Source organism: Crocodylus siamensis, chromosome 3, assembly GCF_052110815.1.
Source record: "Crocodylus siamensis isolate JL-2025a chromosome 3, ASM5211081v1, whole genome shotgun sequence".
In the NCBI taxonomy this organism is placed as follows: Eukaryota; Metazoa; Chordata; order Crocodylia; family Crocodylidae; genus Crocodylus; species Crocodylus siamensis.
The window spans coordinates 202,219,161-202,244,560 of NC_143397.1; the positions used below are offsets into that span (position 1 = coordinate 202,219,161).

The 25,400-nt window shown below is 41.6% G+C and overlaps 1 protein-coding gene and 1 long non-coding RNA gene across 2 annotated transcripts in view; one reads left to right on the forward strand and one right to left on the reverse strand.

The window, feature by feature from the left end:
* The window catches only part of RDH10 (retinol dehydrogenase 10), a 30,496-nt gene extending 28,806 nt beyond the window's left edge, over positions 1 to 1,690 (forward strand). The window contains exon 6 of the mRNA XM_090040177.1: positions 1,130 to 1,690. Coding sequence (XP_089896303.1) covers positions 1,130 to 1,253 — 124 coding nt within the window. The 3' untranslated portion in view covers positions 1,254 to 1,690. The remainder of the gene's footprint in view (positions 1 to 1,129) is intronic.
* A 980-nt stretch (positions 1,691 to 2,670) lies between these two features.
* Positions 2,671 to 16,575, reverse strand: LOC149869348 (uncharacterized). Its single transcript, XR_016441457.1, has 5 exons — positions 16,405 to 16,575; positions 14,434 to 14,581; positions 9,069 to 9,147; positions 6,770 to 7,197; positions 2,671 to 4,801 (listed from the first exon to the last, which is right to left on the reverse strand). It is a non-coding gene; the product is annotated as an uncharacterized LOC149869348 (long non-coding RNA).
* Between the last annotated feature and the right edge of the window lie 8,825 nt (positions 16,576 to 25,400).

The following is a 25,400-nucleotide window of genomic DNA, read 5'->3' on the forward strand; positions in this document are numbered from 1 at the left end:
AGTTCAGATGCTCCCAACTGCCCCAGACTTTTAGTGGGGAAGCAACTCACCAAGCTGTGTAGGAGGTAGTCTCAGTACTCAGCATTGTGGTAGCTCTGCATGCATTTCTTCTGCCACATTGTAGGTGAAGTTATCAGTAAATCCTTCAGAACTGACTTCAGCAATAGCAGGCTCAGTGACTTTTTCAAAGACTGCGTCAGTGTACTTTGCATAGACAGTGTTCTGTGCAACAGCCAGATCAAAGGACCTTCTGGCTGTCTTACATTCAGCACCCTAGCTTCCAACAGGAAGATCAAAGCTTCTGCACAAACTATGCCCCAGGCAGCAGCAGTTACATCAAAGGCCCTTGAGCGACTGCTGCATAAGCAGTGCTAGCAGCAACACTCACTTCCCAATGTTCCAGTAATGCTTGGGACCTGCTATATGCTTTGCTCCTGACTCCCCCCAGTGCTTGTTTTCCTAATGCTGTACTCAGTGCCTAGTACTATGGGGTTGTGATGGATGACCAGGTCTCCTGGGTGCAACTAATGCATGGAAGTGAAAAGCCAGCTTTTTTTCCACCTTTTTTTCCTAGTAAAACTATCACAAGGAAAATGATAGAAGTCAGGACCTCCTTGGGAAAGAATGACTGAGCCCAAATGATGTATATAGGGTGGTATAGACTGTTTGAAAACTTTTCTAGAGAAGAGACAGAGGGGAAGAGGGTTGGGATTTGATATGTTTTCAAATACTTGAAGGCAGCTTATAAAGGTAATGGAGACCTATCCTTTTTTCTGTGGCTGTTACATCTCCTATTTAGCCTATATTGCTGTGAGGAGAAATTTAGATTTTAATAGGCCTTTTGGGATAAGCAAGTTTACAGGAAGAGGATGGCAGAGGCACTTTGGCCTTAAGTTATGAAAGGAGGAAAGAGGAAGATAATGAAGACTTGGGAAGAAGTATGTTTTGTATATAGTTTGGGCTGACTTTTTTCTATTTTTGTTCTCTCCTTAAGTGTGCCAGTGAAATTGGAGGTAAAATACTACATGTCTTTTGGGTGACCCAGAAATGGATACTGTAGATCCCTGTGAAAGATTTATTCCACTTCCATATTGCAGTTTTTTAATTCCTTTCCTTTCCTTTCCTTCAGCATCTTGCCTTTCGAAGCAGTTGTGTGCATGTACCGATTTTTGGGAGCTGACAAGTGTATGTATCCTTTCATTGCTCAAAGGAAACAGGCTACAAACAACAATGAAGCAAAAAATGGAATTTAACCCTCTTTTGTACGGACTAACCTTGTAGGTAACTGTAATAAAGTTACATGCCTGAATTGTGAAGTGCACTTGCATCTAGCTGATGCAAATGACAACATTTTTACTGTGGCATTCTCTTGGATCTCAAACCTGTGTATTGAACTCTTTTAAAAAAGAAAAATCTGTGTCTTTTTTACTTACTTACATATTGTAAATAAACTGACTAGAAAACTTGGAAAATGTGATAGATAGGCAAAGTGAACTTAATGTAGCTGCCACCTTTTTGTTTTGTTTTTGGTTTTGTTTTTGGTTTTTTTATGATGTTACTGAAAGTACAGTAAAGCTAGTCATACTACTATGTGAAATCTCTTCCTCAGCCTGCCAATGTTTTAAAATGCTGTCTTCAGCTAGAAGATGCAGCATCTCAAACTTTCCCTATAGTATTTAAAACAAAATCACGCAATTTTAAATACTCCAATACTTCAGCAAATTCAAGGACTGAGCCTATGAATGCCTCTCTCTCCATGTGTAGACATAAGTTCAAAGGACAGGTGGCCAAACTGTTTGACTGCTCATATCATTCTTTTTCTTTTGAAAGAAGAAAAAGGAAGACTTTTAAGTCTTTACCAATTCAAAGGCAAATGGCTTCTGGGGAAGATCTTCAGAGCAAAGCTATAGCAGACAGATTTTTCTAGACATGCAGTCAGCGGGTCCAACTGTTTCAAGTCATTTGATTTGAAATATGCTCTATTTGGTCCATCACTCTGGATGGTAGAGTACTGTCCATTCTAATAGACTGTATCTTTCTTCTCCTTTTTTTTTTTTATCTTGCTTCTGACAAAGCCCTTCCCTCCCCCTCCCATGAAGTTGTATTACACTTCTGTAGCTGGAGTCTTGCCTGAAATACAAAGCAGCTCAACTGAGATGCAAACTGTTTTATGCAAGTTCTGGTTTTGTGCCAGCTATTAGCAAAGTTAACATAGAATAATGCTTAATGCAACTTTATACGTGGCATATGGAAGGGTGTAAAGACTTTTTAAGTTGTATTTGCATTGTGGAACAGCAAATGACTTTTTACAGTATTTTTTTGTAAAGCAAACAATTTTGTGCCTTGAATTTGGTAATCTGTGTATTAGTGAAACATTTGTAAAAGTGAATTTCTACCTCTGTATCTTAATGTATACCATCCACTTGTAAATTACTATCAAACAAATCATGATTACTTTTTTAGAATGTCTTGTTTAACTAGTGACCAATGTTCATGGTTATTAAAGTGAGCCACCTTTTACTTAAACAGTGATCAGGATGTTTCTTTGAAAGGTTAACTGAAGTAAGCTGTAAACAAGTCAATACATAGCTTGTTTTTAATATGACCATAATTCAAATAATGAACAGTTATTCAATTCCTACCCTGATTTCCTGCTTATTGGAAGGTTTTGTACAGCTTTTAATGAAGGCAACAGATACCTCTTCTACCTCAGTAAGGACTGCAGGATTAGCTTTTCTGGTATCCTAAGGATAAATTGCTTCTATAACCAACTAGCAGTCATAGGGAGCAGTTGCTCTATATTTCTGGAGGGGCAAAAAGCTTCTAAACTGCATCAGTTCTGGTTTTCCATAGTTCTTTAGCTAGATCACCACACTTAAGGACCCAGCACTGCAGTGCATTTTTAAACTAAAATGCATCGAAAGTGTTAATTCAGAAGTGCACCACTACCACTTTCTCAGCGCTAACACACACTTCACCATTTATACAAATGCATGTGACACAATACCGAGCATGTCACATGCTCACATACAGAGCAGACTTGATTAATCTAACACAAGTAGACATGTTAAGTAGACACCCTGGATTTCTGCACATTGGAGAAGACAAATGTATGTGTATAAATGCCCCCGGGCTTTACAGCCATAGAACTGTTAAGGAACCAGTTCTCAAATTTGGTGCCTTTACATGGTGGCTTGGAGCCATTTGCAGGCATGTGAAGTGCTATGGAGACCTGAAGTGCTTGATTTCAAGGATCTGCTCTTGAAAACTTCTGAAGTTTCACTTTGCAGAGCCACATGTGCACTGCTACTCAGTCCTGTTCAACATTGCTGAAGGACAGAAGATTACAAAGGTATCACTGAGGAGAGCATTCACCCTATAGTATCTCTAGTGGTGAGGCATAAGTACAATCAAGATCTTGTTCTGATTTCAGGCTCAGTTCAAAGGAATGTTTTTCTTAAACTGAGCAAATGGTATAGAAAGCAGAAACTCAAACCCTGTGGTGTCATTTTATGTCACACTTCAGAACAAATGATGCTTATGGAAGATGAATATAAAATACCCACCCTCAGTGCTATTTTCTCAGTACTGCTACAGCCAATGTAGCATCTACTGTAAATCAGTTTGCCCCATTTGATGCTTGAGGTAATTGTTTTTCTCTCTTGTAATCCTTCATTCAAAGTCTTTAGACAAGTTATTGTGAAGCAGGACTTTTAAAACAACTTGAAATTTGACTTTGGTTAGTGGAATGCTTCTACTGCAGGATGCAAAGGCTATGCAATTCTACCAGAGTCAATTTTTTACCCTTTGGAAAATTTTTTAAGTCTTGAGCATAGGCGCTTCTTGGTACATTTCCTTTATTTCATTTCACTGACATGTAGATACAGTTTGCAGTTAAGCATTTATTTGCATACTTCCTCTAGGCATTCTCTCTGAGGACTCTGTAAGGTAATTGTGAGTCACAACAGTGACTGAAGGGTTTTCTGAATAGTTGTCCCTGAAAAAACTGTGTAGATACTTGTGTTTACCCTGAAGAAGAGACTCTTGTGCTGGTTGGAGCACCCTCTTTGAAAGTTTAGGTTTTCTAAAGCCTTGTCTACAAAAGAAAATTACTTTAACAGGAGCCTGAGCATGAATTGACGAGGTACTGGCTCTTCTGTGCTAACACCCCCTGTAGGCATTTCCAGCACATAGTAAGATTGAGATATTTTAATCCAAGCTAATCCATTTCCAAGCTATGTTGCCCAAAGACTTTCTTCCTTGCTACACGTGGAGGGCTAGCAGCTATTCTGCTTTTAATTCTATAAGTGGACTTGGGTACCAGGTGCAATCCTATTTCACCCTGCCAGAGTCTGAAAAAGATAACACAAAAGGTGAGCAGGTCTTCCTCTTCCTTACTGCTTTTTGTGACTCAAGGATCAGATGGTGGTGAGCTACAAAAGTAGACATGTTAAATAGATTTTCAGAGATTTGAGTGGCTTGGAATAGAATTATACCCAAGTCTGCCTAGACCCCTTCCTGCCCCCCTCACCTCCATATGTGGAATGAATCTGGATCCAAGAGAAACCAAGAGATCATTAATAAGGGTTGCTAAAGCAGTGTAAATTTGCACTTGATTCCTTTTCTGTAACTTCCCCAATGCACCCTTAAGGGCCTTCTTGCTCTGGAATGTGTTCATTCTGAGGAAGGTATTCAGAAACAGTTAATGTGCTCTAAATCTCTGTCATACTCCAATCTCCAGAAATCTCATGGGAAGATGTGTCCTAATGTGTCTTGTCTATGCCGGAGTCTCTTGGGGAAGCTGAAAGAAAGCAAAACTGTTACAGCATGTTCATTACAGTGGTCGACAAGCTCAGTCCTGAAATTCTCAAGGAGCATATCTGCACAAGGTTTAACTTAAAGTATTCACTTAACACCTGCAGTTCATTCCTCTTAGTTTGCCTAAGTATCCATATATACAAGTCTTGACCATCTGTGCAATGGGGTATAGCGATCAAGATACAAATTGTATTCTTTAACTAAAGGGCCCTGAAGGTCTGCTTCTATCTGTCTGTTGATGGTCTGAACACAAAGTGGATTCTTGTTAAGAAAGTTCTGCATATGAAATGAGTCTGTCCAGTCTATTCCACTTACTGCTCGCATACACCCTTAAGAATGAGAAATAGATTTGCCTGCTGCAAAAATATATTCATTAACCTTCTCAAATACATGAGGCAGTAGTGGTTAAAGAAGAAAACTGATCTAAGGCTGATTTAGTAATGAGACTCTTAACCTTAAAATTCAGGTGTTTAACTGGGTTCTCTCTCCACTCTATTGCAAAAAGATTGATATTCTTGGATAGTACCTTATGCAGTTGAAGACAGAACGCCACACAAACAAATCCTAGCTAGTTTGGTGTGCTGCTTCCTGGTAATTAGCAGCTTCTTTATTAGAAAGATAAAGCTAGTAGAAAGTGCTTTATTTTGTCATGCATCTTTACTCTGGCTCAGTTGTATTTGTCTGTTAAAAAGGAACACATTCATGCTAACGTTATTTAAATATCACTTATGTAGACAAGCTCAAATAATTAAAATAAATTTAGAAATCCAATCCCAGCTCATGTACTTCAGTATTTGCTTAGTGCTGATAATACACAAAAAGTGAAAACCTCTGCTACAGAAAGCTAAAAGATGGACAGCTACTTGCCAGGATCCAAAATAGCAGTGAACTGTGTTGTATGTTTTCTTCTCTCCACAAACACACTGCATAATATCTTTGCAGACTGTAATGTGTTATCTAGAATCTCTCTAAACACAGTACCCCATCTATACAGAGTGACCAAATTCAGTTAGCCTGTTTTCAGCAAACAGTGTACCTGGCCTAGTGTCTATGGGGTTTAGATAACTGGAGCCTTTGTTTCCTAATCCAATTAAGAGCTGTTGCAGCAGTGAAACATAGGGAACAGCCAAAACCTAGTCATGAGGTAAGCCAGCAGCTTCTAACAAGACTTGTCTATATACTGAGTTACCCAGGAACAGCTGTTTTGAAATAATGGTTTCTAAAAATGCCATTTATGGACACTCTGCAAAGGTCTTGTTCCTATACCTACACCTGGATTTTTTCAGCAATAGGTGTTACTCTTTAAATTCACATTCAGTCCTCATCTGAGTTAATGTTGACATGTACTCGAGCCCTTAGAAGATTATAACAGTCTTTCATTGGAAAAAAGAGAACTCACGTTGTGCATTCCAGCTCCTGTCTGTTCATCAGTCTGGGTGTTTGCACTAGGCCTTAACCACCACATTTCCCATTATTGCTACACCAGTTTGATTCTTCTACTGGAAAGAAGCACTAGGATAGAGGAGGTCCCAGAAGACCACTGCTATTTTAGGAACTATGCTTTCTCAGGACGTACCACCCGTAACTGTCAGCTTGTTTTCTGCACATGTGCCTGCCGTGGTGGTTAATGAGAAATAAGTCTTGTGCAAATGAGACTAAGACTTCTAGTGGAAGGATATTAAAAACAAGAACATGCTGACACAGATATTGTTCTATTAATTTTTCCCCTGCTCCCTTAGATCCACTGTATAAATAACCAAATTACAAATGACAGCTACTGTCTGCTTGAAGTGACTCAAATGTAAAATCCATTTGGCAATTGTTCACTTTGCTTCATTTCTGGAGATATGAAAATTACCCTCTCTGGAGCTGTTTAACACCCGTACATTAACGATTATGTACTGCTCACATAACACATCATCTGTTAACATTTGTGAAGTAAGGCACTTGCCTAGTTCCAGGGACTAAACTGGAGGCATAGGAGGATTGATGGTTAGGGACAAATGGTGCCGATCATTAGAGTGGTGAGGGTGAAGAGCATGTCTCTAGAAGGCTTTTGGTGATAAGCTGGAAGATAACAAATAGACATTCTAGACAGGGAAATAGACTTAGCTTTCTACAGCCCTCCCAGGGCTACGAAATGTTTGTTAGCTTTAGGATGGAAGAGGTTTTTTTAACTATTTGGAAAGTTAATAAAGGATCCTTATGTATAGGCTAATGAGTACTTATCTGCCACAGCTGTTTCTGGCACTGGGGAGTTACTCTCCAGAAAGCAAACCGTTTCACCTTCACTTCAGACAGGCAGTCATTTTGACTGGTTTGAGTCACTACTCAAGTCAGGAGACAGGATCAGGAAAGTCATGCCTAAATCCTCTTCCCCTGTAAAATAAACAGAGCTCTGCCTGTAATTAACAATTATACTGCATGAAAGGGGAAGCATTCACAGGGACTCTAATAACCAGCTTTTCTCCCTCCCCAGACCTTTTGGTATATAAATATTTACAGTCCCACGTGATGGTTCTCATATGAAGACCTAGTGTGTCTAATGAGAATGATTGGGTCAGTCACACCGTCCCCCTGTACTGAAGAGGGAGGTCCACGACCCTTCCCTCTGTGAAGCTCAAGTCTCCCCTTTTCTACAAAACTGCATTTTTTTCTCCCTGTTTTCCTTCCTCCTGATGTCTGAATGGTCAGATGTGGAGATGCTTTCAGTGTTCCTGGGATTCACCTTGGGAAGCTTTGCTTTTGTTACTAAACATTTGGAAGTGGACCTAAAATTATTTTCTCACAAGGGACCAATAACACAATCTACAGCCTTGAAAATTCTTAAACTAAGCAGCCTGTGGGACTGAGACGGCTGGGAAGTGGAGAAACTAATACAGCTCTCTGGGCCAGAGGGAGCAAGACGGAGCAAAAGCTAAATTCCCCCTGGGAAATTCATTAAGCGCAGCTTCTACAGCTGCTGTGACTTCCTGTTCCATCCGTGTCTGGAGTTTTTCCTCAAAATCCCACTCCCCGCCGATCTCTCTAGTGTCACATTTATAATCCTGGCCGTTTCTCACCTGCTAAAGGTGCAGTATACGACTGCGCTATATTTCATGTTCGGGCTTGCTGATACAATTTGGGTCAAGTAGGAACTGAACCCAGGTGGTGGATGGGAGGAAAGCTTCCATAAATCTGTCTGGCTCCTATCCTTTTTGTACTTCTGCTTCTGTCCCAGCTCAAATCATGAAATTCAAAATGGCCAAAATAAAGTGGGAGAGGATAGTCTCTGCATTTCCTGAGTGGCCAGCTCTCAGGAGATGTCTAGTGCAAATGCAGTTACTCTTACGGGCCTGGAAGAGAGAGCTCTCTGGGTGAACTTAATATGCAGTGCTGCAGCAGTGCTGCTCAGTGGTTTAAGACACAGAGCATATGTAGCACTCTCCTTTCCACTTTTAGGTTTGTTGTTCTGTTTGCAGGTTTGCAATTTAGGGGGTTTCAACACCCTTAAATCAGGAAAAATCTGTGGTGCCCTTGTTTAAAGGGCAGCTGTTGTCCTGTTCTGTTCTAAATCTGCAACTGAGCCAGTTGTAAGGCTTTTGTTGCTACTCCGTTAGTTGGGCTGGGTCTCTGTTGGCTCCCCTTTCTTTGACAGCAAACCAAGAGAAATATTACTGACACACCCAAGATAAAAGCCCAAGTTGGCAACTTTTGCTAACACAGAACTGCCAAATTACATAGAGTGCCAGCTTCATGGACTGAATGCAGTGATTTGATAAAAGGTCTTAATCCATCTAAAGGGGGTGAAGATTCCCAGAGGAGTCAGAAAAAGAAGATAGGACACATTGGAACAAGAAGGAGATTCTCTTTATCTATGTAACTCTGTGAGTCTCTAATGTTTCAAACTTAATAGTAGCTAAAGAGAACTTAAAACAAGCTCACAAGTCCTTGAGCTCTCCTCCAACACAAGGAAGTGCCACTTCCAGACTTGCAAAGGAGAATACTTGTGATCATAACAGAAAAAAAAATCAGGTTATGAGAACCATCTCACAAATACAGTACCTTTCCAAGCATGTCAGTGTCTAACATGTAGACTTGTTACCTGTTGCTTGCACAGTGTGCTAGAAGATTAACTCCAAACCTAGTACCATCCAAGCAAGGCTGTAAGTCTGTATTGATGATTTTTTTTTTGTTTAAGATGTGGTCAGACATCTTAGGGCATCCTCTGCAGTGTGTGCTACACAGATGCCTACCTGCGTGAACCTTACCTCAGGGAAAGGCCTTCTCATGGGTGCCTGCTTGTTACTTGGGGAGCCATTAGCTGGAAGTCCATAGGAAAAAGGAAGACTGAAAAGAGGAAAACCTGTTGTTATATAAGTATCACATGTTGTCATTAAATCATTTGCCAGCAGTGTGGCCAGGACAACCTGTCCGTTTGCTCTTGAGTAGTCCCATCCCATGCTGTTTACACCCTTTGCTATTTTATGCGTAATATTAAACTTGCTGCCACATCACAGGGATGGAGTTCCTTTTTGTAGCTGTATGTTAACATCACATGATGTCTTGCCTGGTGTAGGCAGAAATAATGGTGAGGGCAACTGGAAGTCTGATTGGCAAGGAAGGAAGGGTTGCAAACGGCTTTTCATATAGAGCTTCTAGTGGTGCTAGGAAGCCGCTTAATGAATGAATGCAACAATCAGAGCATGTAGCAGAATGAGCAGTGGGCAACCAGAGCACCAGCCCCGGGCACCCACTTAGAGGGAACGCAAGAGTGCCCTGCCAGTGCTACCAAGAGCTGCAGCAAATATATGCACCAAATTCCTTGTAGAAAGTTGTCACTTGCCCTCAGATTATTAAATAAGAACTATTTTATGAATCACTTTAAACCTACTTGCACCATCAGTCCTTACAGAGCTGTTTTGTGTGTGTACTTCTCCTTTTTAGATTTGATAGGCCTATTGCATTAAATCAGGGGCCAGACTTTCAGCCAGGCTTTCCTCTTAAGTGTGAGGTTTTGGTCACTTTGAGGGCATCTGTATGTCACCCTACAATGACATAGTGACATGGTATGTCATCGTACGGCACGCTACAGTGATGTAGCATTCAAATCGGTCTATACAGGTGACCCTCGCCATTCATGGGGGATACGTTCTTGAGATCCCTGCGAATGGCGAAATCTGCGAATAAGGCACTGCATTCATGAACACTGTCTGCATTTATGAACGCAGCACCCCTGCTGGCTGGGGGGGCGGGGAGTACAGCTGCGCTGGTGATGGTGGGAGCCTGGCAGCAGCAGCAGCAGCAGCAGCAGCAGCAGCCCAGTGGTGGCAAGCGCAGAGCTCCCGAGGAGCTTCTGCAAGTATATTTAAGATGTGGGTTTTGAAACCGCGAATGCTGAACCTGTGAATAGCGAGTGTTTCCTGTACATGATTAGCAGCTACATTGCCATAGTGGTGCACTCTGCCGGTATAGTGCACCAGTATGGCAATGTAGTTGCGAAATCTAATCACCTGCTGCATGCATGGCACCCGTACTGAACCGTGCTTTAGTACTTCCAAAAGGAAATACAGTGCCATAGCAATATTGCCGTATGCTGATGTGTTGACATGCCCTTTAGGTGTCAAGTTCCTGATCCTTTCCGCAGATCAAATCTTTAGGCGTCTAAGCAATATAGTAGTGGTGGGTGCAAGAGATACCAACTTTTGAAAATGTGGCCCAGGCCTTGAGAAACAGGACATTGTCAGTGCTTCTATCATGCACAAAGCCACTGGTTCTAACCAGGCTCTTGTATTTTTAATACACATATTTTAAGCTGGCTTTCAACCAGATGTTTTCACTTTAATTTGATCTCAGGCATTCCTGGTGGTGATGTCAGACACAGATCCAAAAGGTAATGATGAAGTCAAGAGTTGAAAAATTATCAAGACCTAATCTTGCAATTTAGTCCCCTTGTAAATCATTGTTGTTAGTTATTACTGGGCTGTTCTTACCTACCTAGTTCCCTTGAGAATTTGCATTAATATAGCCACCTGCTTTACCGTCAAAGAGATAAATCTCCTTGAAGGGAATCTTCCAGCCTTGATTTTATTTATGGCTGTGGGGGGGGAGGATGGATTGACTGGGAATCCACTGCTGTACCAGTGACTGATGCAATTCTTTAATCTGTTTGATAGTACACATAAGGTCATTAAAATAAACATATTGGATCACAAAATTAAAAAGAAATCTTTCTTGCTCACTTGGGTTAACTGTACAGTGATAAATATGAAGCTTAGTTCTTTGATTGATTGTTTGATTTAATAAAAAGATTATTTTGGCATTACCCTGTAACCTTATGCTGTATAGAAACTGCCACAGCATATGTTGGTTTAGTGTCCTGGTTGCTGGATCACTGTGGATGCATGGAGTAATCATGTGTTGGAATTCACAGGACCTGAGACTGTTAGTGACTCTCTGTGCCTCAAATGAAAGAAGATGAAATAAAAGTGTGTGTGTGTGAGACAGATGAATACACAAGCGATATTTTCATGCAACTTCAAGCATGAAAGAGCCTAAACAAAGGTACAGCAGGATTCGCAGCAGATTCTCTCTTTAGAAAATGTCTTTGAGTCTAATAAAACAGAAGCGAGTGCAACAGATGTTCAAAGTTAGGTCTCAAGTCTACCAGACTGGATTGGCTTGGACAATATTTTCTCAAGTATTTTCTTGGTTCTTCTTTAAAATGACTCAACTGATGAGATTTCTTAGGAGAATATTTCACAGGAAACTGCCTTCCTTCAGTTTCATTCTGTTGCTTCTGGCTATGAAACAGGTTTCTTTCTGACTATTGCTGTTAGCTAAATTTGGGAGATTGTTTCCATCAGGAGAAACTGAGGATCAAGTGAGGTGTTTCTTTGATAACCTCTTGTACAAAGACTGTACTATATCCCATTTCCCTGGAAGAATCAAGCAGGAGGGGGTTTCTTTGTTCCCAGCTTCAAGTTCTTTTCAGCCAGTGCTCGGCTCTAAAAATTCACTTTGACTTCTCAGGGTTACATTCGCGGCACTTGTTCAAAAAGGCAAGGTGTATGGGGCTAGAGGAAGACAGTTGGCTAGACAAGGGGCATAACTTCGTAGCCCAGTATAGCGTACCTGGCAGAAGTCCTGGGTGCTGGTCCCTGCTTCCTGAACTTCTTTGAGGATTTTGTTTTGCCTTTTTCCCCCTAAATGTTTAGTGCAAAATGTATAATAGGAAAAAACTAAAATAGTTCTGAGAGTGGGGGCCAGACCCCAGGTGAGTGCCCCAGGCACCAGGCTCCAGAAGGTACTCCCTATTATACCCTCTTTCTGGCCCTGTGAATCTTGCATTTCTTTCTCTCCAGTGGCATAGTTTCAGGAGCAACGTGGGAGACTGCCCCCCACCTAGCTTAGCCTCTGGCTAATTTAGGGCACTCTCCTGAAGGTATGAGCTGGCTGGGAGGGGTCAAGAAGCCAGGTGTCTAACTTCCTGGGTGGGTGCTCTAACCACAAGACTACAGCACAAAATATCAGCAGCACACCACCTCCTCCTCTGGTTGAACTTTAGAAAAAAAAGTAAGTATTTTGTAAGGGGACTAACTGTTGGCATAGGTTAGGCATACTCTAAGTATGTGTACATAGAAAATAATTGCAGAATGGGCTGAATTCTATCCTCAGATGCATCAAAAGTCCTCAATGTGAGTGAGGAGGAAGCTGAAGGTGGTAGGAGAACTAGGACATGTTAAACATAACCAGACCAGAAGCTAGTGGGGGAACCAGAGGAGATTAGGACTGCTTGGGCAAGAAGGCTGGAAGCCAAGGAGAAAGGAGAAGCTGGGAGAGATGAAGCTCCCCTGAAGTGCCATGAGAAGACTACGACTGGCTGGCCACAATTGGGAACCAGTAGAGAGATGGAGCAGAGACAGACCCTGCTGAAAAGCCAGGGTACAGGGAAACAGTTGGGACTGGCAGGACAAAATATAGTGGGTGACTCTGTAATTAAGAACTGCCTCAAAATATGTAATCAAGAGGGGGTGGGTGAATTAAGTTAGCAGTCCAAATCATTAATCATTAATGTTCTTTTAACATATTCTTTGTGTGTAATACATACGTATGTTTTCATATATACACATAAACGTGCTTAATTTTTCCACACAGTGGAAAAAAACTGAAATTCATCCAACATAACATTGTTGTCCTGGGAAACTAGAGTATTTCATGCATCTCTTTTTAATGTTTATCTCTGAAAATGAATGAACAATGTTTTTATAAGATAAAGTCTGAAAAGTCAGACTCGGCTTAAATAGAAGAACACACAGAAATTTGGGGGTTAAGCCTCATTTACCACGTTTAAATTGCAGCCATATAGCATATGTGTTCAAAACAGGATGAATTAAGGCCATGTCAGGCTGACCTCTCAAATTTCCTGGATCTTGACAGCCTTAAAGAAGAATTTAAATGTGTGTAGGTTTTCCATATGACATGTACTTAAGTACAGACTGGGATCCAGTTCTGTCTTGGACATGTAAGAAAGACAATTTGGTATTCCAATTAGAATAATTGGATATTGGATAATACAATTATAAGAAAGCCAGCTATTCATTTTCCAAAAGTATAAATTTAAGACGATTTACTGGCACATGCACATGCACACACAAATCCAGCTTTACAAGAAATCTCAGGAAACATCCAGCCTGCTTTATAGGATTACAGTACAAAGGAATGTGACACCCTTTGCTATTCGGTTTGCTGCCAGTGATTCAGGAAAGAAAAACTTAAAGCTTTTAGCAGCCCAGTTAAAGTATGAGAGGACCTTGAACTCTGAATAAGCAATGACTTTATCTCTTTGGTAGAACTGTGGGTGTTTGTGCAGGAGAATGAGACAGAGTAAAAGGAAAAACTCCTCAGCAGGGGCTTTCCTTTGCCATTACGGAAAATGATGCACAGCTATTCATGAGTTCCCTGCAATGGAAAGAAAAGGGATGAGACTGAGATTTTTTTCCACTTAGGCAGATGAATAGTTGTGAGGTCATCGTTATCTCTGTGTAGCTGGCTAACAGACCTCAGCTTCATTTCTTCAACTTGATATATTGCTTATCTGATTTTTTGGGGGGGACACTCCCTCTCCCAACAGCTTGGGCAGAGGTGTTTAGGAAAAGGAATTGCTAAAAATAAAATTGCTTCCTAATGAATAATGTACTTGTGATTCATTTTTGGCGGAAGCTGCTGGTGTCTGAAAAAGGGAAGGCAGATCATGCTGTATCTGACTCAAATGAGCCATTTCTGCCAATTCCTCGAGAGAATCCTTTGCTCGTGTTTACGCCAGAGAAGCAGTTTAAGAAATGTTTGACAGAGTTATGAAGGGAAAGGAATTTGTTCTCTCAAATTCAAGGTTAATTGGGGAAAGGCCAACAAAAGTAATGGTCCAACCCAGCTACTCAGCCCCGGCATGAACCTATGTTCAGAGCCTCTCATGACAGAAAATATGGCTAGGAGCTTGCAGCTCCTTGTGGTCAAAACCTCTCCAGGGCAGGGGTTGGTCATGCAATTATCCCATACAACTCAGAAGTAGGCAGTGCTGGCAAGGGAGGAAGCATAGCAATGTGTTGATTCAACCCATCCCCGCAGCAGCCTTACCAATGGAACGCCGAGGGGTCCCCAGAGGAAATAAAAAATCCTTTCTCTGACAAAAACCCGGAAGAAGCATGGTCACCAAATGAATACAAGTCCTCCGCTTGGCAGATTGCCCATTGGGTCACACCTACCACTTCGCCTCAGAATGAATCTAGTCCAAAGAGATGAGAACAGCTGCATCATAATCTCAGAGTCTCATAATTACTCATTTCTTTTGTAGCAAGGATGCAGAAACAGGGAACATGAAGTGCTTACAATTACTTCCTCTGCTCCCCGCAATCTTTGTGGAGAAAAACAGAGCCCAAACGGTTAGAGCTCAGCAGAAGACCACATGCATTGAGGGCCAGCTCCAGTGTCAGCGGACCTGTTTAAATAGCACAATTTTGATCAGATTGTGGCACTTAGTGTAGATTAGTTGGTGGTAATGGTTAACTTTAGCTTATACCTTGTTAATGGAAGCCTTTTCTCTGATTTCAAAGATACTTAGAAAATATCCAAGTGCTCACTGGCTGCCTGTAATTAAATAATACTTCTGAATATATCACTAAATCTCACAAAACTGCTTCTCATGTTTCCTTCCAAAGTCATGCTACCTTTATCAGCTGAGAATTACGTACTATGCCTCACGGCAAGTTTAAATAATATAACACTACTATGCTTGCCACTTGCTAGTCCTAGTAAATTTGGTATTTACACTGTCATCAGCTAAAGAGTGTTGGACTCCTGTTGTGTGACTTTGGGGATTTGTTGGTTTTCTATAAAACTCAGCCCAGCTGCAACAGTGAAGGCAGTTCAATTTAATAAGCCAATAAATATATTTAATGACCCTCATTATGTCCTGCAATGATATCTGGTATTAAAGTGCAAGCGTTAGCTCAAGCAGAATATAAAATAAAAGGCCTCCTGCCGAATTTAGGCTGTGTGTGCGCTTGTGTTTGTGTGTGGAATATCCCTACACATTAGTGCTACAGTATTTTAGTACTTATTTTTTATTAATTCTTTGGAGATTTCAGTTGTTTTTCAGCTTAGTATGGAGAAGTAGCTTTGACTTGTAAGCAAGGAAGTTAAGAAGGTAAGAAGGTTAAATGGATGCCACCAAAGAGTAAGCAGAGGCTGTTTACTACTTATCCACAGATGTCCTATGGATATTTGTCCAAACCATTCAAAGAAGAGAGAGGATAGTCCTTTTTAGAAGAGTACAGGCAGTCCTCAGACTTATGACAAAACTGGGTCCTGAAAACCACATCTTAAGTCAAAATGTTGTAGCTTGGAACCGATTTTCCCATAGCAAACAATGTTATAATGAGGGATTGGTTCCTGAACCAAGGCCCAGTACCCTATTTTCACCAAAAATAACCAGGAATTTTGTACTCAAACAATTATAGATGAGTCATATAGCCACATTAGTGTGTTTATATTGTAAACAGCAATCATATTGATTTGGAAGAATTTCTTGGAGGTGATTTTGCTGGACTTTTTGAAAGGCTCTTGGTTGGACTCCTTGAAGGGTACTTGGCTAGAGTCTTCTCGGGAGTCTTGGCTGCAGGGTTTTCTGGAGTCTTGGCTGCTTTCTTAAAGAAAGTGTCCAAGGAAGTTTGGACAGATGTTCTCCAGGGAGATGCGTGATGTAGTGAACTTGTTTGCTGATGTGGCATGGCGTTGGATCAAGTGTTGTAAAGTTGAAACTGACATCAGAAAGTTGAAACAAGGTGTCAATTTATAAACGTTTTAAGTACAAAACGTTGTAACTCGAAATGTAAGTTGAGGACAGCCTGTATGTGTATGGCTTGAAACTATCAGTGAATCTGAATGACAGTTTTAAGAAGGAGAACAGGCACATTGGGCACTACAGAGAGTTCACAAACAAAGCTGTTAGGCCTGGGCCTGATAAGCAAAGCAAAGCAAAGCAAAGCAAAAAAAATTCTTAAGACAATAGCATGTTGCCTGAGAAATAACATAGCACCCAGCACTTACCACTATTTATGCTGCTGAGGTGTTTCAGTGGCTCTGCATGGCTCCAAGATGACTCCATAAAGATATATCAGTGTGGTAGTTCCAATAAGTGTAATAAGGGCGTCCACATGACGGTAAGTGCAAAGCAGCTAGTGAGCTGTAAATTTGCATAAATACACTCAGATTTTAGCTAGATAAATGCACTCAAATTTCCCCACACATATAAGCTTTTAGATAAACTGTTTATGCATCCAGCACTTTTTCATTCACAGCCAGCAATCAGACAAAACCACTTTTCCTGTTTTCATTTAGAGACAGACCCTCCAGTTAAATTTTCAAATTGTATTAGAAAAAGTACAGTTAATTGACTTGTCTATTGAATAAGAACACTCAAAGAAAAGCATCGCTCAGAGGAAGATATTTATATATGCTACAGAAAACTAAAAATCTTGGTTAACTGGCAAGTCTGAACAACAGAGCTCCAAACTCCACAAAGCTCAAAAGAAACTAGAGCAGTTTGTGTCATCACCAAAAGACTGAGATTATCCTAGAATTATGAATGTCTGACCTTTATTGTTAATTAATGCACTAATCCACTTAGCAAAATCTCCCACTCTTACTGCCCCCTTTCTGATCCTGTTTTTGGGATAGAAAATTATCTCGATTTGTAAAATAATTCTTAGTCTTTGCCTCAGCTGTTATAATACAAATTCAGAAATTGCTTCTATTCCTTGGGCAGTATACTACCACTGTGGGGTTCAAAACCAACTAATAGCTTTTGAATCATGTGTATTACCATGTGTGTGTTTGAGAGAGAGAGAGATCAGGCACAATTCAGGAAGAAAACACTCCTCTCTTTCCCCGGACCCATTTTTTCTTCTGTCCTGCTGTTCTCAAAGGGATTTCAGAACTGATGCTGTTGGCTATATAAGGTGCCCTCTGCTTTTCATTTTGCCATCCTGTAAGTTGCCATAGTCTGTCTAAAGCATTCTGATCCCTTTCTACAGATGGCTGGTTCCCATACTATCCACAACTAATTACATTTACCACTTACTATTCAGGTGGTGTTGAACATTAAGTTCCAGTGCTAGCTCCACTTCGGGGCATGTTGTAAGATTCTGTATATAAACAGTTGGAGCGATAAAGGCAAAATGAGCAATAATTACTAGGGCTATGATTTTTTCATGGTAGTTGTTGGTGATGGTGGTGGGGTTGTAACCTTCATGATAGGGACAGACAGGAGAAAAAGGAGCATTCATGGAAACTTTCTGTTTGAGTCCCACCCTGTGTGTTTTACACATTCAAGGGTCCTGCTGGACCTTGGGAATTCTCCAGGCACAAAAAAAAAAAAGCAAGGTCCAAATGAGAAGCTAAAGGAGTTGGGAGCCAGAGATGAAACTAAGGGCCGTCAGGCCAGCTGGTCCCTAACTGCCAGGAAATGCCCTACCCAGATTTCATTAAGGCTATTAGTCAGCATGAAAATATTGTACAATGTAAACAAGGAATAAACTTCTGTGCTGAAAAATTAAGTGGATTCCAAAGATGTTCTGTGAGAGTTAAGGATAAGAACAGCATGTACCAAAAAGTTACTAATCAGTGACCCATGTCGTGTGACATTTTTGTAAGTTTGTCCTACATCATGCAATTGGAGTAGAAATTAAAGATTATCTCTTAAGAGCTGCTGAGATGTCTTTGTCCTTCATTTCACAGTAGAAGCTTTATAAATCATGACTATCACCACTCTTGCCAGAAATAATTTTTCTAATAACTCAATTCCAATAATCTGTTGAATAGGAAGAAATAGCTCATAAAGTTAGAATGAGCATTTTGAAAAATATGGTCCTTAGAAGGACCAAAAAACAGACGGCAAACAAGAAAGTTCCTCTGTCTTTGTTATATAAATAAGCACAAAAATGAATGCCTATAATATTGTAAATATCAATATTATTATAGACGGACAGAGGGGGCTGACTCATACTTTTCAATGTCTGACGCTAACAAAATTGAAAATTGAGGATCGTGTTTATTTCTGTAGTGCCATATTTTCAGCCAGCATGACACTTCAGAGCAGGACTTTGAGGAGAATGGAGAATAGAATGGAAATAGATCAGATACCTTACACTGCAATGTCAAAACTTGCTATAATTGTAGTGAAAATATCGTAACATTAACTATATTAACATGGAGTAAAATGGTACAAGTTAAGATGTGTGCCAGTCATTCCAGTAAGTTACTCATGTGACAAAATGTTTGTAGGATTAGTCCTTTGGTGAGAGGTTTCTGCAGAGAGTCAAGGAAGCTATGGCCCTTGGTGTGAAAGACAAGTAGTTATTCTGCAATCATCACTGCAGTGATCACTGGATTCAATACATACACAGGCATACATGAATGAGAAGAATGACACACTTTACTTTGAGGAGCAGTATGCAAAGTCTGCAGACGCTCAGTGACTCCCCCTAAATGACTTCATACTAGTTGCTCCCTGAGGAACCATCTCCCAGTTCCTAATTCCCTCAATTTCCTGTTGGGGAACATCTGTAAATATAATTTTTATCACCTACAACCACCCTGATCATTCCTGCAATTTCTCCTTTAGCTACTGATGTATCAGGATGCCCTAAGTATAGAGAATCCTGTCGGTCCTATGGAGTGGAGCCCCCCCCCCATACAGACTTATGCAGTCATCATCTTCTGTGACATTATTGTGACTGTTGTGATAGGTGTTAAGCCCCAGTTCCCAGAAACAGGTGATTCAGTGACAGTGTCGAAAATCTTTTCTTTTAGGAATAGAAACTCATGGCTACAGAGAGAACTTTAAAAACATGACCTGAGCATACTCCCTTAGGAGGCAACTAAACTAGAAGGCAACTAAAACATGTCAAATATATTTTAAAAATCTCTTACAATTTTAAAGCCAATCTTATGACCTTTTGAGGGTCTGCCTCATGATGATTTGAGCTGGAAATACTACACCCACTCTGAATGTAAAGAAGTTGTATTACTACAATTTCACTTTCTCTTGAAGAGAGAAAACTATTGATGGATTTATCAAACAGTCCAATCTCTGTTTTGTAAGTTGTTCTTTAAAGTGATCAAAAATGGTATTTGATGTGCACAGCAGGATTGGGTTATATATTTTATTTGTGCTTGAGTGTGTAGTGAATTTATGACATTTAGCACTAACTTCGTGCCAATACATACTGTAAAATAAGACAGTCTCTACTTCTAAGAGCTTACAGGCTCAGACTGAAAAACACAAAGAAGAGGATGCACAGGATGAAGGAGTAACTTTGAGTGGTCTTTTCTGCCCTGCTCCTCCATAAAGTAACATTAGTATTAATCAACTATTTTCTGAGGGACATGAAGGAAGATGTAGGAAAGACATGAATGAAGAGACTGATGATTGCTACTGGATGTTATTTCATGCACAAAACAAGCATGGCAAAGTGACCGGAGAAGGGGGCAGAAGAAGTAAATGAACACAGCACCAAGAGTTGCCTCATTAGCAGAACTGTTGGTGCAACTCCACTACTGTCAGCAGAACTTGGTTCAGCTAGCATTTTAACACAAAAGCAACGCACTTTTCAGCATCTCAGAGTAGTGTTAGTTTAAGGCTCTAAATGGACTTTAAAGCAGCGGGAAATTCCGGGTCATGCAAACATAAATGCAGTTGCATCAATGTAAACAGGAAATTTTGTTTCATTTACACATGGCCATAGAGTTACTATCCTCAGCATAGCCTATCTCTACTTTCCACATAGTCCATAGCTATCTAATTAGGCCTGCCAAATATTGTGTTCTTATAAGACTGGCTAGTGTTTCCATGGCAAGAACATCCCTTGCTTTTGAACATCCATACTATCTATTCAGTTTTGCACCATTACTGTAAGTCTCCACTTACGGTACTGTAGACGACTTTAAGTCCCCACCCGGTAGAGAGTTGTTGCAATTTTACTAGGACTATTTGTTAACAGCTCCTTACTTGAATAGACATTTTTGCCAACCAGAAACCACCTTAGCCAGCTGTGGTACATCACAGAAAGTGTGCTGCCTTTCTTCCCAACAGTTTAAGAACTAAAGCTAACATCCTTCTGTAGTATCTGTGAGTTTCCTCCTAGAAGAGCTCAGGGTGGGATATATCTTAATTATTTTGATCTGTTGCAGATTTGTATATACTTAATCTTCTTTAAAAGAATATATGCAGCTTCTCCCTCTTGAATGTCCTTTCCAGGAGATCACACATATACAGTTTCATGAAGACGAGCCTTAAAAGCAATATCTAAGCTAACTTCATAGTTTCATAGTTGGTAGGGTCAGAAGGGACCTGAGCAGATCATCAAGTCCAACCCCCTGGCCACAGGCAGGAAAGGATGCTGGGGTCAAACGACCCTGGCAAGGTGATTATCTAGGCTCCTTCTGAAGACCCCCAGGATAGGAGCAAGCACCACTTCCCTTGGATGTTGGTTCCAGATCCTAGGTGCCCTGATGGTGAAGTAGTGCTTTCTGATGTCTAGTCTGAATCTACTCTCAGTCAACTTATAGCCATTATTCCTTGTTACTCCCAGTAGTGTTTGGGGAAGAGGGACTCTCCCATTGCCTGCTGGTCCACCTTGGCAAGTTTATAGATGGCCACCAGGTTCCCTCTCAGCCTTCTCTTGTGGAGGCTGAACAGCTTCAGGTCCTGTAGCCTCTCCTCGTAGGGCCTGCCCTGCTGCCCCGATGTGCGTGGCCCTCCTCTGGACCCTCTTGATGCTATCCACATCCCTCCTGAAGTACAGCGCCCAGAACTGGACGCAGTACTCCACCTGTGGCCTGACCAGTGTCGCATAGCTGGGGACAATCACCTCCTTGAACCTGCTCGTGATGCATCTGTGGATGCATGACAAGGTGCAGTTGGCCCTACTGACCACGTCCTCATATTGGTGGCCCATGTTCATCTTGGAAGTGATAATGACTCCAAGATCCTTTTCTGCCTCTGTGCTGATGAGAAGGGAGTTCCCCAGCCTGTAGGTATGCTGCTGGTTCTTCCTCCCCAGGTGCAGCACCCTGCACTTGTCAGTGTTGAAGCCCACCCCTGTAACCTGTCCAGATTTAGTTGCAGCCTGTCCCTCCCTTCTAGCATGCCCACTTCTCCCCATATCTTAGTGTCATCTGCGAATTTGAACAAGGTGCTTTTCACCCCCTTGTCCAAGTCGCTGATGAAGATGTTGAACAGTGCAGGCCCAAGGATCGAGCCCTGGGGAACCCTCCTGCCCACATCCCTCCAGGTCGAAAATGACCTGACCTCCACCACTCTCTGGGTGCGGCCCTCCAGCCAATTTGCGACCCATCTGACTGTGTAAGTGTCAACACCACAGTCGCCTAATTTTTTGATGAGAATGGGGTGAGAGACAGGCCTTCCTAAAGTCCAGAAAGACTACATCCATTGCGACACCTGCATCCAAGGATTTTGTGACCTGGTTGTAGAAGGCCACCAGGTTGGTCTGACAGGACCTGCCTCTAACGAACCCACATTGGTTGCCCCTGAGCATAATCTCATAGGCACCTTCTTTGAAGAAGGTAAATTTTGGGTCTGAAATTGCCAAAAAGCTATGCAAGAGAAGGATCATATTCTTCATATCTGCCACACCTTCCACAGTAGTCAGTTATAATGACTCATTTATAACTTGATTCTCTCTAAAACTGGCTTGTTAGGTTAGACCAGAGAGCCTTAGTTAGGGAATTCTGCAATACTCTGGGCCTTAATTAGAGAAGTCTGCGATACTTTTATAACATAAAAAAGCGTAATATTATAGAACATGCTTGGGTTGGAGGCTAAAGGAAGGACTGTAAGCCCAATGAGCTCTGTTCCATGCTGTGCAACAGATTTTGTTTGTGTAACCCTGGAGTCATTTCGTTTTGGTTCTCAAGCTGCAGTAGTAGGAATATTTCTCTCTGCAGAAGAGTAATCACAGAATTTATGTTTTATCTTCAGGTCTAAGCTAAAGGCAGGGCAAGCTGGCATCTTAGGGCTTTTATACATATACATTTTTGTGCAGGGGCGTGCCGGAGATCCAGCGCATCAGAGCAGACTCAGTTGGAGTAGGCTATTGTTTATGAATGCTTATGCCTTTCTGAATTAGTCTCTAAAGTGCCACCCTGCCCTGCTTTCTGCCTGACTTCAGACTAACACAGCTAAATTTCTTTCTGTAGAGGTAGATTGTAACGTTCCTTTACATAAACACCAAAGGATAGAGAGTTGTGTGCGTCACCGAGAGCCCAGTTCCACTGTGTGGTACTGCGGGGGTCTCTAACTCCCTTGACTTCTTTGAAAAGCCAATCTGAGGTAACTTGGGCCTCTCCCATGGAGGGTTTATCTACCAGTTTCACTTCTGCTTACCAAGGGTTGTTACCAGAGAGCAACTGACTGGATGCTATGAAGTCCACCCCCTTTGCCAGGTGGTAAGTTGCTCATCTGTCCATGCCTTGAAAGTTATTTGACAGAAGCATTTCTGGGTAAATGGTGCAGAAAAAAGTTTCAATACTGTGCCAAGTAAGAAAAATATAATTGAAAAAGAGGTAGTATTGGTACATTCATGCCTGTCCTCTCCCTTTCTAACATGCTGCCTGCTCCGTTTTCTGACAGCGCTGCCTCAGACTAGACGTGTTAGGGTAGAAGTCAATTAGTTTAACTATTAACTTCTATTCAAATTCTTCCTTTCCAGCTAGGAAACATGAGACTAGCGAACAGCTCTTCAACTGTGAGCTGTACCAACTAGCTCAGCATCATGGGAGGCAAAGAAAGTTATTTCATTGTTGGATTTGATCAATTAGGGGCTTTTTAAAGCCATTTTTGTAGGAATTTTAATGTTAAACAGGAGATGCAAAAAGACTTAACAGGAAACATCTCCTCTTTTCAAGTTTATTATTGAAAGTGGCCAGATGTCATTTGTTTGTGACCACAAAATGGAAAGTCAGATTATGAAGCATGACATTTAAAATCCTATGGTAAAAGCAAAAGTGAAAACTGGAAATAATTCAGTTGCATTCATTTCAGTAGCAATCTATGGGCTTTGGGTTCTCTGTCATGGGGGGAAGGAGGTAAAAATAGATGTTGCTGTGTTGCGGCACATGCTGGGTGTTGTATGTCCTTCCAATAAAATGGAAGGCAATCGGAGAAATCTGAAGCTTGGGGGAAGGTGGGAGGCAGGGTGTCTGAAGATGAGAGGGACCAAATGAACTGCATAGTTATAAGTAATCTGTTTTTCTTCACTCCAAGCAGGAAAGTCCTCCGCATATCCCTAACCTGGAGGACAGTGAATCAGTGCCCTCTTGGGATATGTAGTCTGAGTACCAAGGAAAGAGCTTATGTTGGTCTTAAAAAATAAACAAAGACTCCTTTCTGGTATCAGAGTGTAAGCAATACCAGTCCCATATGACAAGATTCACAGACTGTAGGTGCCCAGTAAATTATACTAAAAGATATATATATATATATATAAATATACCAGTCAAATCTTTAGCTATATCTATTGATCTAGCAGAGTGTTCCCATTAGCCTTCAGGAATGTTTCCCAGGCTGTAGCCAATTAAAGCCCGTGCCTTTCTGAACAAATTAGTCTGTAAGGAGCTACATTGTCCTGCCTTCAGGGTAAGAGAGGCTGGTACAAGCACCTCTCTTATCTATCTCAACTAAACTTGTACTGTTCCTCTTGGCACAGTTTCAATCACTTTTCAGGGTAGTGAAAAATGTAGGATTCACAGGACTTTCCGTTTATATTCAGAACCGATGCACAAGTGATAGCAGGGGTACCAGCTTCTCCATTCTGCCCAGCCACTGCATCGCAGCCTTGTCTGCTTAGGAAACCTCCAGGCAGAGCCATCCCTAGGGGGGTGTGGGGCCTGGGGCATATCAGCCAGAGCTGGTGGAGCAGGAGTGCAAATGGCAAGCAGCTGCAGCCAGCAGCGCTTAGCAGCAGCATGTGACAGTCACACCGGGGCCTATACGGCACTGACTGCAGGGCACCCCCAAACCTCCCTAGGGACGGCCCTGCCTCCAGGGGTGAAAGAGCAGGCCACACTTCTGGTGTGTTTAAGACTGCCAACGAGCAGTGATAATTTTTCTGTGACTTGGACCCTCACCCAGTTGAGACTAGGTTGAGCAACTTAACTTCAGATAGACTTCCAAACACCTGTTGGATCATAAGGCTTACAGCCAATACCACCTGTGCTGGCTGTATATGGGAGAAAAGGAACTTTGCACGTTCGTCCTCATTTTTAAACATGTTCTGTTCTGTCATGTGTTCTCTGTTTGTGAATATTTATGAGATCAAGAGTTATTAGCACAAACATTCCTGGAAAGCAAATTATAAAGTATTTGAACCTACTTTTTAGGTGACTTCCAGACAGGGGTAGATCCAGAGGTGATGCAGCAGCATGATCACATCCCTTCTTTGTCTGTGCCACACACGAGCTCTCGGTGGGAGGGTCTGGCACCTGCTTTCACACAGCTCTGGAGCCCAGGGGATGAGCACTGCCACCACCGCTCCTTCCCTCCTTCCCCCCGCTTCTGAATTCAGCAGGGAGAGTGAGAGAGGGAAGGGGCAAACAGGAGCATTCACCCACTGGGCTCCAGAGCCATGCAAAAGCAACAGTTCTGGCCAAAGCCCATTCCCAACAACTCATGAGCTCAGAGCTCAGGGCTTATAAAGAGCTCTGGCAAGAGAGCCCATGTTGACCAGGCAGTGAGCTCAGTGCTCACTGTGCAAGCGCAGAACAGCCGAAGTATGTGTGAGGCATTCTACCTGAACTATCCCGGATCTCCTATTTCCACTCTAATGGGTGGAATCACTTTTATGTCCATTGCCGAAAGGCACATCTACACATGTGCTTCAATGTGCATTAACCTATTTTAATATGCATTAAAGCATCACTAAAAACTGTGCTCTTCAGTTAATGCACATTAAGACAGGCTAATGTGCATTTTCCTAGTGCCTCACAATGGACGTACTAGATTTAATGCTCATTAATTAAAGTGA